The 15,998-nt window shown below is 41.6% G+C and overlaps 1 protein-coding gene across 1 annotated transcript in view; it reads left to right on the forward strand.

Moving 5' to 3' along the window:
• The first annotated feature begins 10,329 nt into the window (after nt 1–10,329).
• LOC118797174 (microtubule cross-linking factor 1) overlaps nt 10,330–15,998 on the forward strand; it is a 99,226-nt gene continuing 93,557 nt past the window's right edge. The window contains 3 exon segments of the mRNA XM_036556428.1: nt 10,330–10,444; nt 14,153–14,377; nt 15,120–15,278. Coding sequence (XP_036412321.1) covers nt 14,180–14,377; nt 15,120–15,278 — 357 coding nt within the window. The 5' untranslated portion in view covers nt 10,330–10,444; nt 14,153–14,179.

Here is a 15,998-nt window from a genome sequence, read left to right on the forward strand (position 1 = left end):
AAAACAACTAAAAGCTTCTGTTGTCTCCATCCCCTGTAAGAATCCACCACTACTAGCCATGTCCTCTGTAGAGTGTAACCTTTAGGTCGCGCATTCACAAGTACATAAAACTCCCCACGCTGGGCAAATGTATTCTGCTCCAGCTCTGTACATTTAGATGTGGAAGGCATTCATCACCCCTTTACTATACTACCCCACCCGCTCTACCTCATATCCAGGAGGCCCTTGGTCGGGGTGTCCTACAGGTGCCTTCTAGGTAAACATCCCCTCTCTTTTGATGCTGCGCCAACACATGGAGAAGACAGGGGGTAGGTAGAAGACGACTGAGTCTCTTCACACATGAACTTATTTAGTTTAATATTCACACTTCTGTACAAGTGTAATACAAACCCTAAAGGTTTGTCTCTGTATCTCATTTGTAGCATCTCACTCTGTAGCATTTGCAGTGTTAGTGAGGGCTCCTCTAAACACCTTTCGCAAAGATCAGCATCAAGTGTGTATGGCTGCACAATATGAACAGCATACCACAATATGATTATATAGCTATATTTTCTGATTATGAGCCACGCAGTATGTTAAAAACGCAATGTAGAGCCTGCAGTCAACCTTTGATGAAATATGATCAAAGATTGACCTGTACTGTTTTGATCGAAATGATACACGTTTGTTGGATCATGAAAAAGCCTTGATTCGTCCCGACAACCTTAGAAACATCTAGAACATCCAAGACCCTGTTTACACCTGGTCGTTTCATGTGACTAGAATGCAGATTATAACCTGATTAAAATATTAACCACCTACATTTCCACTTGTTAATCAAATGTGTCTTGGTTGGTCAGCCTGCGAACCGATTGCTGTATGGTAGGCATAGGTGTCAACCTTACATTGCCTCCAAACTGTATAAATGAACTGAAACCTCGATCCTTGTGCTATGTGCGCTCGGTAGCATATTTAAGTAAGTTACACCAGATGCAGCAATTTTTAAAGGACGCACATCATGGATAACACATTTTTGCTTACTTATTTGTCGTAGAAGGAGTGACATTTTTTACCCAGCCCATGCATATGAATATATAATATATATATATATATATATATATATATATATATATATATGATAATAAAACTGTCTCTATATATATAAATATATATATATATATGAAAACGCCTATTTTGTATACCCCTATTTAAATTGAAGTTGTAAGGAGTGTTTGGGATTTTTGGGGCATAGTATAGTGCAGCCAATCAGAACAGAGTTCTTTTACACAGATCAGTCAGGCACAGTAACAAAAAAAGGCCTTTTTAATTCTGAAGGTTATGGAAAAATCAATTATAACAAATGTAGAACACAATCATCATAAATGGACCTCAGTTGACAAAGTGTAGGTTATGGGCACGGAAACTAATCCCATAACACTTTTTAAAATTCTGGTTGTGCTCTAAGGGCTTTTTCCTCACATGAGGGGATATCTGCCTACACTGCCACCACACCACCCACAGTCTGATCTCTTAATTATTTGGCAATTAAGTCTAAAAAAAACAAAAAAAAACAAAGTGTGATTGAATAGTTAATGTTGACTGGCGAAAGTTTATGGGGAAATGGTATTAGACTAGACTCCTTGTATCCCAGGCTTTCATGGCCGTTTACTTCCAAAATTGTGAAAACTTACACAGTTATACAGGTAAATCGCATCGGTTGATAGCAATGCGCTCGCAATAAGTAGATCAGCTATTGCCTGAGCTGTTTATCGTTTTTGCCTGTTGTATTTATAAAGGTGGTTGTCACCTTAAAAATTACAGTTTTTCCTGGTGGTATTCATTTCCTTACGTCGGCTTTTCATCATTGTTTACAAGGCGACAGCTGTTCAAATATTTAGCCTCATGTATTAGTAAAAGCTAAGGAGAAACTCATGTGAGGAGTTGAAGTGAAGGAGCAGGGTTGCCTTGGTTCAGAGGGTGTTTTATTCCTCACAGCCGGGGGAGACACCATCGCAGTATTGGGGTTGTTGCTTGGAGGGACGGATGCATTTACACTTTATAACATCTGGCTAAAATGCGTCTCAGACCGATTTCGAGCGATCGAAAGCGATAAATCAGATTTCATGCGTCTTTGGTGTGTTTACACCTGCATTTTTTATGTGGATTGTCTCTATCTGGATGTAATCCTATTACTCAGTAAAGCGACCAGGTGTAAATGGGGTCTAAGATTAGTCAGGATGCTCACAACACCCGATGAAATGTTTTCTGATTTAGATGGGTCATTTGCGTTCTGCAGCATTCTACAATATTGGTATTTCTAAGGCTGAAATTGCCAATATTACAATAGCTATTTACAGTATATTGTGCAGCCCTTGTGTCTAGGTTATCTGACCAGTGATTCATTTGGAACAGTGAGTATAAATGCAAAGAGACAAGAGCTTTTCACTTCAGCAGATGTCCATAAGCTGTTTGTTTCTGTGGTGGCTGTCATAGGCTATTAGCAGTTGCCTGTTTTGGGGGTGGTGGTCAGATTTACAGTGTCCGCATGTGTTACACAGTCTGTCAGTCGTTTTTTTTTTTTTTATTACGAAGGGGCCGGACAGCCCACATCATGTTTTTGCACTACAATCCACACTTGTAGCTAGTTCACAAACAAGCTGAAATGCTGAACTTTTACTAGGCGGACTGTGTACAGATGATTACACCGCACTAATAACCTTGTCGCTGCAGTGTTGTCCACTACTAGTGCCGTTTTTGACTTTTGCTGCAAGTGGAGCAACAGAATGACACTAATAGAGGCTTCCATGGAGAGAGGCACTGCTCTGTGCTTCAGAACTGGAATTGAAAGGGCTACCACTTCAGAGAAATAGTGAGCTGGATAGAAGAAAAAACATTTTACGATGGCAGTTTCAGTGTCTCCAGGGCTCTCCACTTCAACAGCAAGAACATGGATCTTTCTGTCTTTGGTGGTTGCTGACTAAACAGGCGCCCACATTGTTTGAGTAAATAGTAATTAACATTGACCGTAGTTTAGGGATTATATAGTAATGCTTTGTAAAGGACAGTTGAACTATCAAATATAAATGTTGCACCTTTTTTTCAGTACATCTTATAAAGTCCTAAGTTTTGCGGAGAATGCCATGGGAACAGAAGGATATTTGCCCAGCTAGCCAGTGTTTCACAAGACAGTGATTTAAAGCAATACTCTGGCATTCAGTGTAATCTCTGTCTAATGTCGTGTTCATTTAGTTTCCACAGGCAGTCATTTCAATGTATATCACAGATCACTTACGGTAGAAACCAATGAGAAGGTGTTTCAGAGAGTGTCTGTGGTAACTGACTGTGTGTAGATAGAGATTAGGTTGAAAAATGCTGGAGTATTTCTTTAATGTTAGTCTGTCAAGATGGCAGCTTTTTTGGAACAAGACCCATCAATGTTTCTTGAATTGAGTCCTAAACCAGGCTGTCAGTATTTCTCAATATTTTCATACTATTTTGGCCTTACCCAAATTTCCCATTGTGCCTCTTGTATCACAAATTAGTATAATACACAGAACTATATGAAGTTGGGAGGAAGGCGTTGATAAGTTAGTCTGTTTATAGTGTTGTTTTCTTATTAATTTTTTGGAATGTGCAGAAAAACATGCACAGGTCATTCCACACCAAATCCCCTAGAGCCTGGCATGTCATGACATCGATTTACATGGGAAAAAAATCAATTTAAACCTTTGATTTAATTCATAGAACCATGCAGAATTTCAAACCTGTACTCCATAAAGTTTTTTTAGTTACGAAAGTTCAAAGTTGCATTGTAAATTTTGAGTAAACAGCATGACTGAACTGAGCTGAAATGTGAAATGGGTGAATACGTGCAGTACTGTTTAAACATTTGGAATCAATTTGTTGTTGTTTTCAATCATATAAAACATTTTTGCAGATGTATAAATTGATTATGATTATTCTACTCTACAACTTTAGAAGTTTCAAGTAATTTGTAGGAAGCTGTAAAAACAAGAATGTTTAACACTTAATATGAAGTTTAAAATAGAAAGTTAACATCCAGAATGCCTTGTTTTTTAATAGGTGGTAATCAAATTTCGAGGCAGGTAACAAAATAATTAAAAATAACTTATCACAGTATGTCACTTAATAATGCTCAAATCTTGCTGTTTCCAAAACCAAAAAAAAAACATAAAAATCTTCAATAAAACATCTTCAAATACCTTCATATGGAGAGCTTATAGTATTTTATTCTACACTGTATAAGTTATTACTGAATATAATATTACAAGTGACTTTTACTATTCCAAACTTCTGAATGGTACATTTTTAAAAAAATAGTTGATTTAAAATATTACTCTTTTTGTTGTATTTATACGCAGATGAAGTTTCAGCTCAGTTCAGTCATTCTGTTAGCAGCTTAATTCAAACCTGCAGTGTAGAAGAAGAACCTATTATGAGCACAGTTTTAAAATTGTGGTAGTCGTATGACTTAAATCAGAGTTTCTGCTTGATTTTTAAAATGGAAATCCATGACAACCTGACAGGTCCTGGATGAGTTCACATGAAATAACGCAGGTGTGAATGAGTGCATGCTCATGTGTTTAGCAGATTAACTCCACAGTCGTGTGATTTGGCGTGTCAGTTTTTCCCCTTCTCTTTAAGAGAAAGATGTCTGGCTGTTTCTCTAGTGAACACCTACCCCTTGCATAGCGGTACGTGGTTTGCTTTCACACAGCTCCATGTGTTTCTGCTGTTAGGAGACCACACGTTTGGTCTTCATGTTTACTTTATGATTTCCTACCATACAAAGTATTACGAAGCAGCCTAAAACTGACCATGTTTCGCTTATTTCCTGACAGATTTAGGAAACGTATACTAACCTTTTAATATTGTCTTTTGCCAGCTTGTGCCATGTTGTGAAAATGTTGGCTTAGTTGATGAAGGGCCTTTGTTCATCACTAAGTGCTTTTTACTTTACTTATACTGTGCAGATCATTGTTTTTCCTGTTTTGTTTTTTTCTTTCTTTGTACTCGGGATCCTTGAAGCCCCATGAGTCAGATTTACTAAGCTGTTTACAGTATTGGTTTTCTGCTTCTGTTCTCAGATCCTTTGCCTGTTTTGTAAAGGGAAAAAAAAACTATTGATTTGACCTGTTTTTATTTGAAGTTGATCTCATTTTTACACCTTTTTTAAGAAACAAGTTTGTCAGTTTGTAATCAAACACACTGGGGCAATTGCGCTGCCGTTAGCTTAGCTTCGGTTTAAATACAAACTAAACCTGGTGTAGTTTAATGCAAGTCATTTAGAAATAACACATCCGCCACTGGACGCTGTTTTTGAGGTTTATCTTCAACCTGCTACAGACAGGCTGTGCTGAGGTTTAAGGGAAGATGATTGTAATCAAGCATTTTAATATTCCATACTTAGACCTGTAGGACTGCCATCACCATGTTTTGCAGGCTTCAGGCTAGTATTAATTAAAGACAGAATTATTTGATAAGGACAAAAATGTTAACTGTTGCATCATTGATTAGGGTGTTTTTCCCAGGTAATTTGATGGGTGTAAATTAGCCTAATCAGGCCAGAGAACTTTCTGTCAGCTAAAACAATGGGGTTAAGTTTCGTGTAGACTTAAAGTTTTTGTAATATGTATATTTTACAGTGATGGCTACAAAGGAAAAAGGAATTAAGAATATTATTCACAATTAGGAATAATTTCCATCGCGGAGTTAGGCTTATAGTCATATGCAAAAGTTTGAACAGCCCAGATCAAATGACATGTTTTGCTGAAGTGAAAATATGTTAACAGATCCTCTACAGGGATCAAACATAAATATTACTTTTTTTCATGCAAATATTGAATAAGGCATGAAAGGCAGTGTGTTGTCCATGTCAGGGGATGGACCTCCACCTAGCCTCATTCTTAGTAACAAGAAATAAATATTTTACTAATAATTATCACAATAAAATTCTTCTGCCAAACAGTGTAGTTGATTGGGAGTAGGCTAAGGTCACCAAGCCACATAAATGGTTTCAATACCTTGGCAAATGAATACAGGATAAAATTAAACACCTTTGAAGGCGCTTCACCCATCAGATTTTAGAACTGGAACTGTTTTATCGTTTGTATTTAACAGTATGGTGCAAAATTTTGGTCTAATGTTTAGTTGTGTGGAAAAGGAAATATAACACATTGGCAGATTATGATGTTACTTGATAGGTGAACCTGCAGTTCAGCTGCAGATCACTAGACTTGTGTGTGTTTTGACAGAGCAATCAGGGTTAATTATGCGTTCAATTAAGCTAAACCGCTGTTAATCTAATGATGGCGCAATAGCCCCTTTAAGCTCAGTAAATCTGTACCGTGGTTTTGACTTGTGTTATTGGGCGTGTCGTGGAAAACCCACATCACCTCATCAGTTATACTTTTAAAAAATGTTCAGCCCACTTTGAGAATTTCCTGAGTAGCAATAACTGTTGCCTTTCCAAATCTCCATGATACAGAAATGAAAGGAATACAGAAAATGTGCCCTCATTAAGACGTGAAGGAGAAGAACAGTATTTTGTTTGAGAAATTTTGGTTGACTTTAGGTTTTTGAAGCAGTTTGGCATGTTTAAGCAGTTTTGTGGTATTTATAACTTGTGGCATTCTTGAACTAATGAAGTGCAAATAAAGATTATATTTATTACCTATATGAGCACATTCTGAGATTCTTTCTGAGAGCTTGAATTCTTCAACTTAATCTCTATCTGCTCGATCTGGATCTGTAAGTCGATTACCTGGGACAATCATTTTAACATGTTTTCGTGTTCTTGGTGAAAGAAGCAAAACAACAATAAAGCTCCTGCCCATTGGCTTCTATGTAATAGATGTGTTATGAATCAGTGGCTTTTCTTTTCAATGAAATATGTCTTGCTAAAAGACATGCAGCAGATTCAGATTATGTTGAAACAAATATTCTTTAATGTTGTTTAGAGATGCAGTACCTCTCTTAAGCCAACAGATGGTGCTATCAGATTGTACTGAATCCTGCAATTCTGTGACAGGATCAATCACTGATGGTGTGGTAAACTGGAGATAGTTGAACAGTGCTGCACACTTTCATACCGGCCGAGCTGCGTTTAAGTGCTCTGTGAGAAGGGAAGACACTGCTGGCTTTTATTTGGGGTCCTTTATCGAGTCTGTATCTGCTGTATGTGGATCCGAGGATACATTTGCATCTCACCACAGGCGTCATGTTGTGTTTTTGGATTTGCAGGAGAAAAGGGCAGTCAGTGTGCAGGAGCTGGACATGTGCAGTCCTGAACAGTGACCTTAAACCACCTGCTCATTCATCCTGCTGAGTGGCACGAGGGAGCTACTGTTAATCTCATTTATTCTCAATGTGAAACGTGATTAGAGACGCCTGTTCAGAATTTGAATACAACTAAAGACCGCCTCTCTTCCCTGTGTGTTTGCGTGTGTGTGCATGTGTGTTTGGTTCAGGGCTGCCCAGAATTATTTGCCCATGAGGTGGTTTGATTTTCCCCGCTAGAAAGTAAAAAAAATAAATAAATACAAAATATAGTGTACAGCCATAAAATACATTTTTAAAACTTAAATTTAATTTTTTGTCTATACTGTTTTGTCTTTTTGTCCCTCAGCTCATAAGAAACATTGCACTTTGGCCCTCTAAGGCAAATGAAGTTGATGGAAACCACAAACCATTTTAACATGTTTGGACATTTAGCAGGTCCTTCTGAGGAAACCTAATGTTTATGGTTATTAATTAGTTGATTAATTGATTTAAAAAAATGTAGCTTTTATTTGAAAACGTAAACATGGTTAAGGTTAGAACTCAGTTCTACATATGAGGACATTTAGCTACCTGCTATATATATAATAATTACTTGTTTAAAAAATGCAGTTTTTATTTAAAAAGGTAAACAAGGTTAAAAGTTAGGATTGACTTAGATGTAACAGTTAAAAAGGAATCCCACTGATTTCTCAAATTTTCACAATAATTGAATCATTAAAACGTAAACAAAATCTTGCAGAGTAGTTTGCTGTGAAATGCGTTGTTCTAGAGAAAGTTACTGAATCAGAACCATGAAGTGGTTATGAATAAGCTGATGTTTGACTTTTACAGTAATTCTGAGAGGGAATTTTAGGCCTGATACATATTTCTAAAAGCTGTTCATGGCAGAGAGATACACGCAATCAAAACAGTCTCCAAAGATATTTTTCCCAGGTTTACCACCATTTTGAACATTACATATGAAAATCAGAAGACAGGTAGGTTCACTAGTCGTTTTGGGTAGTTAATAAATTGGTTGTTTGTGTTGCAGACATTGGTAAATCCTGTGTGAAGGGCTTGCGCAGAGTTTTGCTCTCCTCCATCTGCTGTTCTTCTCTTTCTCTTGACTCCTGCCCTCCACCTGTTCTTATTCTCCTTGTTCTCCTCTACCGGTTCTCTTCTCCTTCTTCTCATCTGCTCCTTACCCTCCTCTCCCTCTTCCCCCATCTCCACCACCTGTTCTTCTTCTCACTCTCTATTACTCTCTACCACTCCTTCTTCTGCTATACTCTTCTTCTTCACCTCTCTCTCTCTCTCTCTCTCTCTCTCTCTCTCTTCTCATCTCTACTCCACTTCACCTGCTCTTCTCCTTCTCTCCTCATGCTCTTTCACCTTCTCTCCATCTCTACTATTTCAAGACTACAGATAAAAAATAGATGTGTCATGTTCACTAGTGGTTTTGGGTAGTTAATAAAATGACTGCATTAGTGTTGTAATCATCACAACCTCTGGTTCCGATCAGCTCCACTGTAAACGAAGTCTGTAAGATTCTATACAGTGAACCGCTTCACATCAAACCACTGAATGACTGTTTACATCTCAAACACTGAACTATGTAGAAATGATGAAGAATCGACTACAGGACAACAAAACACCCCACCAGCACAGGTATACATAACCGTTTGTGTGTGTGTTTGTATGTATATGTATGTGTGTGTGTGTGTGCTCGCGTGTATATGTGTGAGAAAGCGAGAGTGATCTGCACCCCCTCACCCCTACCGCGTCACACGCGCACGCACGCGTGCATGTGCTGAAAGCGAGCGCGAGGGGCGTGTACGGTGTGTGCGAGTGTGTGCGTGAATCTACAGGAGGCTGCTGCGCATGCGCGCCGCGCAAACCACGGCACGGGCGTCACACCGCAGCGGCTGCAGAGTGTTTTTTTCTTCCTTTTCGCCGTCAGATCTCAGAGACACGGAGGAGCGAGTGAGTGAAGAAGAGACGGAAGGAAAGAAGGAAGAGCTCGCGAGCGGAGATCGGGGGACACCGTAAAGTGGGAGGAGCGGAAACACACACATCTCGATTTCCAGACTGATGCGAATCCCGAGCGGATGATTCGTGTGTGAATGTGTGAGGGAGGCAGCGCGCGGCTCTGATACGGGACTCATAATGAGCGCGCGCTGATTCTTTCTGCTTCTGCTTTTCCTCTTCCTTTTCCCCTCGTGCTTATTTGAATCGGTGCTGAGGTGATGAGAGGCCGGAGTGAAGAAGAGCAGCGCGCGCTCCTCCTCTTCTCCTCCTCCTCCTCCTCCTCCTTCTCTTCTACCTCCGGCCGTCGCCCTTGATGGAGCGCGACCGCGCGGCCGATGGCTCTGGCGGAGACGCGCCGCCGCCGCCGCCGCCGCCGCACAAGCGCAGGCCGAACCGCGCGCCCTCGCCGGCCAGACCCGCGTTGAAGGAGGCGCACTATCCGCGCGCGTCCAAGCCGCCTCCCTCCGCGCCGCCCAAGTCGCCCAGGCCGCTCGCGCATCAGCAGCAGCGCGTGACAGCTCCTCCGCGACGCGCTGGAACTCCAGACAAATCCACCGCAGCGGTGAAGAGCGGCGCGAGGGCGACGGCGGCGAAAAAAGCCGCGAAGGTCGCGCAAACAGAGCGCAAAGTCACCGCGCCGGCGCAACCGCCGCCGCCGCTTGGACCGGCTGCCAAGAGCAAGACGGGCGGCAGGAGAGCGAGCGCGCCGCCCCGCGCGCCCCCGTTCGCCCTCGCCTCGCCGGTGCGCGTGCCCACCGGCAGCACTGGCGTGGCTCGCACCGACAGCAGCTCGGATCTGTCCGACTGCGCCTCGGAGCCGCTCTCCGACGAGCAAAGGCTCGCGCAGGCCGCCAGCAGTGACGCCGAGTCCGGCTCGTGCTCAGGCTCCGCCGCTTCCGGCTCGGGCTCCGAGCACAATGCGGCCGCCGCCGAAGGGACGTCGAGCTCGGGGGCTCGGGCGCGCGCGCCAACGGCCACATCCACATCAGCAGCAGCAACTAGAGCAGCCGCGGCGCCAGCGTCACCCGCGCCAGGACAGGCGGACAAATGCAAAGCGGACAAACAGGGCGCGAGCGCACCGGCCAGACCAGAGCTGAGCGAGGACGAGCTGCTGCGCGAGATCGAGGAGCTGCGCTCAGAAAACGACTACCTCAAGGTAACCTGCGCGCGAGAGTCGACCACTGCACTGCTCTGCATTGCACTGCACGCGCCTTACAACTGTCTGTATTGCTCCATATGCGTTTAGCACTGCTGGAAGCGCGCGCTCCCGCCTGGCTGAGTAAATCCCGTGTGAAGGGCGCGCGCAGGGCTTCGCTCTCCACCTGTTCTTGTTCTCCTCGTTCTCCTCCACCGGTTCTCTTCTCCTTCTTCTCATCTGCTCCTTACCCTCCTCTCCCTTTTCTTCCCCCGTCTCCCCCGACCTGTTCGTTTTCTCCCTCTCTCTTACTACTCTCTTCCACCAGATCTTTTCCTGCTCTCCTCCACTTCCTCTCCTTCCTCTCCTGTACTCTTCTTCTCCACTTTCTCCTTCTCTCTTCCCTCGTCTCTACTCCACTTCACCTGCTCTTCTGCTTTCTTTCTGCTCTCTTTCACCTTCTCTCCGTCTTCTCCTCTAGCTCCCTCTCTCCTCCTTCTCCTCTCCACCTCCATCTTTTTCTTCTTCTCTATTCTTCTTTTTGACCTGATCTCTTTCTCCTCCTTCTTGCTCTTTTTCTCTTCCATTCACTCTACGTCTCCTCCAGCTTGCTTCTCTTTCTCTTTCTCCTGCTCTCTTCTAATGTTCTCCTCCTCTCCTCCACCTGCTCTCTTTTTCCTCTTCCCCACTGCCTTCTCCTCTGCTCTTCTTCTCCACCTATTTGCTTTCTTTCATTCTACTTGTCTCTTCCACATGCTCTCCTTCTCCTTCTTTCCTCCAGCTGCCACCTTCTGCTCTCCTTCTCCTACTCTTCTGTGCTCTTCCGTCTCTCCTCTCCTCAGGCTGGTCTGCAGTGCCTGTAAGTGTCTGACTGCAGTCTGCAACACAGTCTGCTGGTTCTCTATTTCTAACAGGGCCAAGGGCTGATTGTCAAAATGTAACTGCTGCTCTGATCTGTTCCGAGTGAATCGGAAGTCAGAATTCCAGAAAGAAGGATTTAACCACTAACACATTTCTGTTTAATTTGTCTATGACTAGTATAAACCATCCCTCATGTTCTGCTCTCTCACATTAAACCTACACACTCAACCACTAAATGACTCCCAGGGCCGGTTTCGTGGACAGGGATTAGGCTTTGTCTTAGGCTAAACTACAATGCCAATGCATTTTACCATTAGAAATCCATTTAGTTCAAGTTTAATCTGGGTCTGAGAAACTGGCCCCAGTAAAACCTACAGAAGGTCCAAACCCTTGAATTGTAAGCCAGTGGTTTTTAGGTCATATTGGTCTACAGGGACCAGCCTGGGTGAATTTCTGCATCTGTATGACAGACAGTAGCACTGTGTGCTGCAGAGTGAAGCGGCTGTGGATGAGCCTGAGTGCTTGCGGTATGGTGTGATAATTAATAGGACGCTACCCTGCTTGGGATGATAGATTTGATGTCTTTCCAGCCCTCTGATGCAGCCTGCCATGACTTATTGTACAGTGTGTTCTCTCTCTTTGTCTCATTCTCTCTCTCTCTCTGTCTTAGTCTACATCGCACAGATAGACAGATGGATAGATGGATGGTAGGAGTGCACCAGTTGTGAACTGTGTGCTGATGCTGATTGCCAATACTTTTCATTTGCATATTTGTCAATGTAAATACATAAACAGTCTACTTGGATTATCATTGTAGAGAAATGTAACGTTTATTTCTTTATGGTTGCAAAATCAGTAAAGTGAATAAAATACACATAGTTTAGCACAGTAGCCCAGCATCACCAAAACATTCTGCTCTTCCAGAGTACAGTAAATACATTATGTAATATCAGTTCGAAATATCGGTCAATTCTAAACATATGTCCTTATATATTCTTTAAGCAATTATCTGCTGATATCAATATGATGCATCCTTCAAGGCTAGATGTGTATGGGTGATAAGTAAGCAAAATCCATCATACGATAACATACAATGGTGTCTTCATTCATTTTTTGATGCTGAAAAATAAGGAGTGCCTGACAATGTGGCTTATGTTAATATGTTTATTAGCTCACTCAACATTATTAATACTAAAGTATTTGAGACTTGAATTGTGTGACCTATTCATACTGGTTTCTGGCTTAGCAGCTTCAAAACTAAGCTAAAGTGCTAACGTGCTTGCCACAGGCCAATATGTTAGCCCCAAGCTAGCCATGATATAGAAGAGTAATATGATATGTTATTGTACGATATGATACATTGTATAGTTACATCCCTAGTAGATGGATATAGTTAGGTGTTCTTTACTAATCCCTAAGGGGGGGATTTGGGTGCTACAGTAGCAGAAAATTATGCAGACATTATGTGTACATGCTACACCTGTTTATGATTGTTTGTCTATTTGTTTGTTTGTTTAAAATTGTTGTTTCTTCATTCCATCATCAATGAATCCATCTGTCTATATATCTATTTATCACTTAATCTGTCAGTATTAATCAGACAATTTCAGGGACAGTTTGTCAGGGACAGTGCACATTAATTGACCCAATGAGCCAGTATTAACCAGCTGGCTAGTATTCACCTGAGTCCTGATATTACAGAGCCAGAAACCATGATGATCCTGGCGAATCCTGGTTACAAAGCTGGACTTACTCTGCACAATATTGTCTATGAACTACTTAGAGTACAGTAGTGCTTTGCAGGCGCATCTGTGGACTGAGAGAACATGGCAGTGTGATGCTGTCATGTGACTCTGTCCCCCAGCATCCCATGAAGGTCGTATATGATGGTTTGGATGTTGTGGTGTAAATAATGAAGGCACTGCCCTCAGGTGCACCCATATCAGAGGACACTGTACCGAATACTGCCCCCTTTCATACAGCATCCTTATGGAATCCAGATATATAAAGATTACTGTACTTTCTGACTGTATAATCTGTTACTTTAACAGAATGAGTCTACACTATATCACACTATTTAAGCCTTGTTTTGGATATTTGAGCTGCATGTTGTTATTCGAACAGTAGACTAGCAGGGAGAGCAGAACTTGGCCTTGATTTTGATCTGGTTCGTTGATAAATATACATGTTGAGTTGTTTGAAAGCAGATTCTGATTCTGATGCTGATATGATTCCAATTCTGATGTTGAGTCTGATACTATTCCAATTGTGATACTGATTATAATTCTGATTCTGAGACTAATTCAGATTCAAATGCTAATTTTGATTCTTGTACTGATTCTCATACTTATGCAGATTATAATTCTAATTGTGCTTCCGATATTGATTCTAATACTGATTTTGATTCTAATGCTTATTTTGATCTCGATACAGATTCAGAGTTGCTAATCCTAATGCTGTGGCTGAGGCTGATACTGATTCTGATACTGATTCCGATAATGATTCTGATTCTAATGCTGATTCATTTTGAATACTGATTCAGATTCTGATATCAATTCTGATTCTAATGCTGATTCATTTTGAATACTGATTCTGATCCTGACATCAATTCTGATTCTAATGCTGATTCATTTTAAATACTGATTTGGATTCTATCAATTCTGATTCTAATGCTGATTCATTTTGAATACTGATTCCGATTCTGACATCAGTTCTGATTCTAATGCTGATTCATTTTGAAAATTGATTTTATATCCGTCAGTTCTGATTCTAATACTGTCGTACTGATATTGCTTCAAATTCTGATGTGTTGATTCTTACACTGACTCTGATGCTGATTGCTATTCTGCCTCTCATGCTTGTGGTCAGGATGAAGTGGACGAGCTGCGAGCTGAGATGGAGGAGATCAGGGACAGTTACCTGGAGGAGGAGGTGTATCAGCTGCAGGAGCTACGCAGGGAGTTGGACCGCTCCAATAAGAACTGCCGCATCCTCCAGTACCGTCTGCGCAAGGCCGAGCAGAAGAGCCTGCGTGTAGCACAGACCGGCCATGTGGATGGAGAACTGCTCCGCAACCTAGAGCAGGACCTCAAGGTGTGTGTGTATGTTTGTGTTTTGATGCGTTCTTCCACAGAATAACAAAAAATGTGCTTTTTGCTGTTAACTTTCATATCCTCCTTAGAAAAGTGCAGTAATGGTGATAAAAGCATATCTACCTCTCTACTGTTACTGCTGGATGTTTAGGCTGATTATTGTGATTTTGATATAACTTCAGTTTAAATTACATATTTCTATAGAATTACATAATTAATCACATGTGTAGTTACATAATGAATTACATTTATATTTGGTTTACATTCTGTATCAAAAGCTTAAGGTCTGCACTTCCAACCTTTTTTATTGGTTAGGTATTGTAAAGTGACAAATTCAAATCATGCTCACCAAATCAACATTGGCCAGCAACATTCTAGAACATTACGAATGGAGAAAATTGTAGAACAGTGTGAATCGTGCAGAACCTTTTAAAGCAGTGTGAATAGGGTAGAACATTCTTGAACAATGTGAAATGAGGAGAAAAGTCTAGAACCTGAATCAAATACAGGTACAGGACACCAACCAACATATTGTTTTTTGGAGAACATTGCACCGGTGTGCTCTGGCCTTAAAGTGCAGTATCAATTGAAAGTTTAGAACCTGCACTTGTGGCAAACGTTCTCCACTTTTCAATGAGCTACAAGTGAGAGATACTTTCAAAAATGTAAAAGGCATTTCAGAGTATACCTTAAATTGGATGTTTCCCACAATCACTTACACATCTGCGTCCGTCTGACCACAGGTGGCCAAAGATGTGTCAGTGCGTCTGCACAATGAGCTGGAGAGTGTGGAGGACCAGCGCACTCGGGCGGAGGATGAGAACGAGATGCTCAGGCAGAAGATCATTGAGGTGGAGATCTCCAAGCAGGCCCTGCACAACGAGCTGGAGAGAGCCAAAGAGGTACAGAACTTTCAGATTCTTCTCCCGACCCGGGCACAGCTTTTAGACAAATTGCAAACAGGACAGACACCCATGGAGGTGATGTGTAACTTTATAATGGCCAGCGAATACTCAGTTTGTCATTCAGATGGCAAACCGATACACATATATGCATATACTGGAACATTTCCAAGACATATTATATATACACATACACACACACACACACACACACACGCATATACATACATATATATATATATATATATATATATATATATATATATATATATATATGTATATATATGGTATAGAGTTTGTGAAGACACAGGGTGTTTCGGACAGAAAGTCCTTCATCACCCTTCGCAGCCTTGGGGCCTTTTTGTACATTCACAGGCTGTAGTGTTGTGCTGTGGAGTAATGGGATGAGGAAGAGTTATTCCAGGGCTTGCGAGGTAAGCTTAAGCTAATCAGGAAGAACAGCATCATGGGTAGAAGTGGCTCATAATGCGAGTCAGCACTCTGCAGACTGTCAGTGTAGAGGAGGATGACACAGCCAGAGTGGCAGTCTAGAGCAAAGCCTATGTAGAGAGTTCCTGATTATTTTGTAGCATGAAAGCTTTTGAGACACGGCTACAGTGTGACTGTGATGAAGCACACTTGCATACAACCGTTTCATTATGTGTGTTGAAAATGCATTCTACAGTCAGTCTTTCCATGTGTGAAAGGTAAGGTGTTAGT

Source organism: Colossoma macropomum, unplaced genomic scaffold (genome assembly GCF_904425465.1).
Source record: "Colossoma macropomum unplaced genomic scaffold, Colossoma_macropomum, whole genome shotgun sequence".
NCBI classification, from domain to species: domain Eukaryota; kingdom Metazoa; phylum Chordata; class Actinopteri; order Characiformes; family Serrasalmidae; genus Colossoma; species Colossoma macropomum.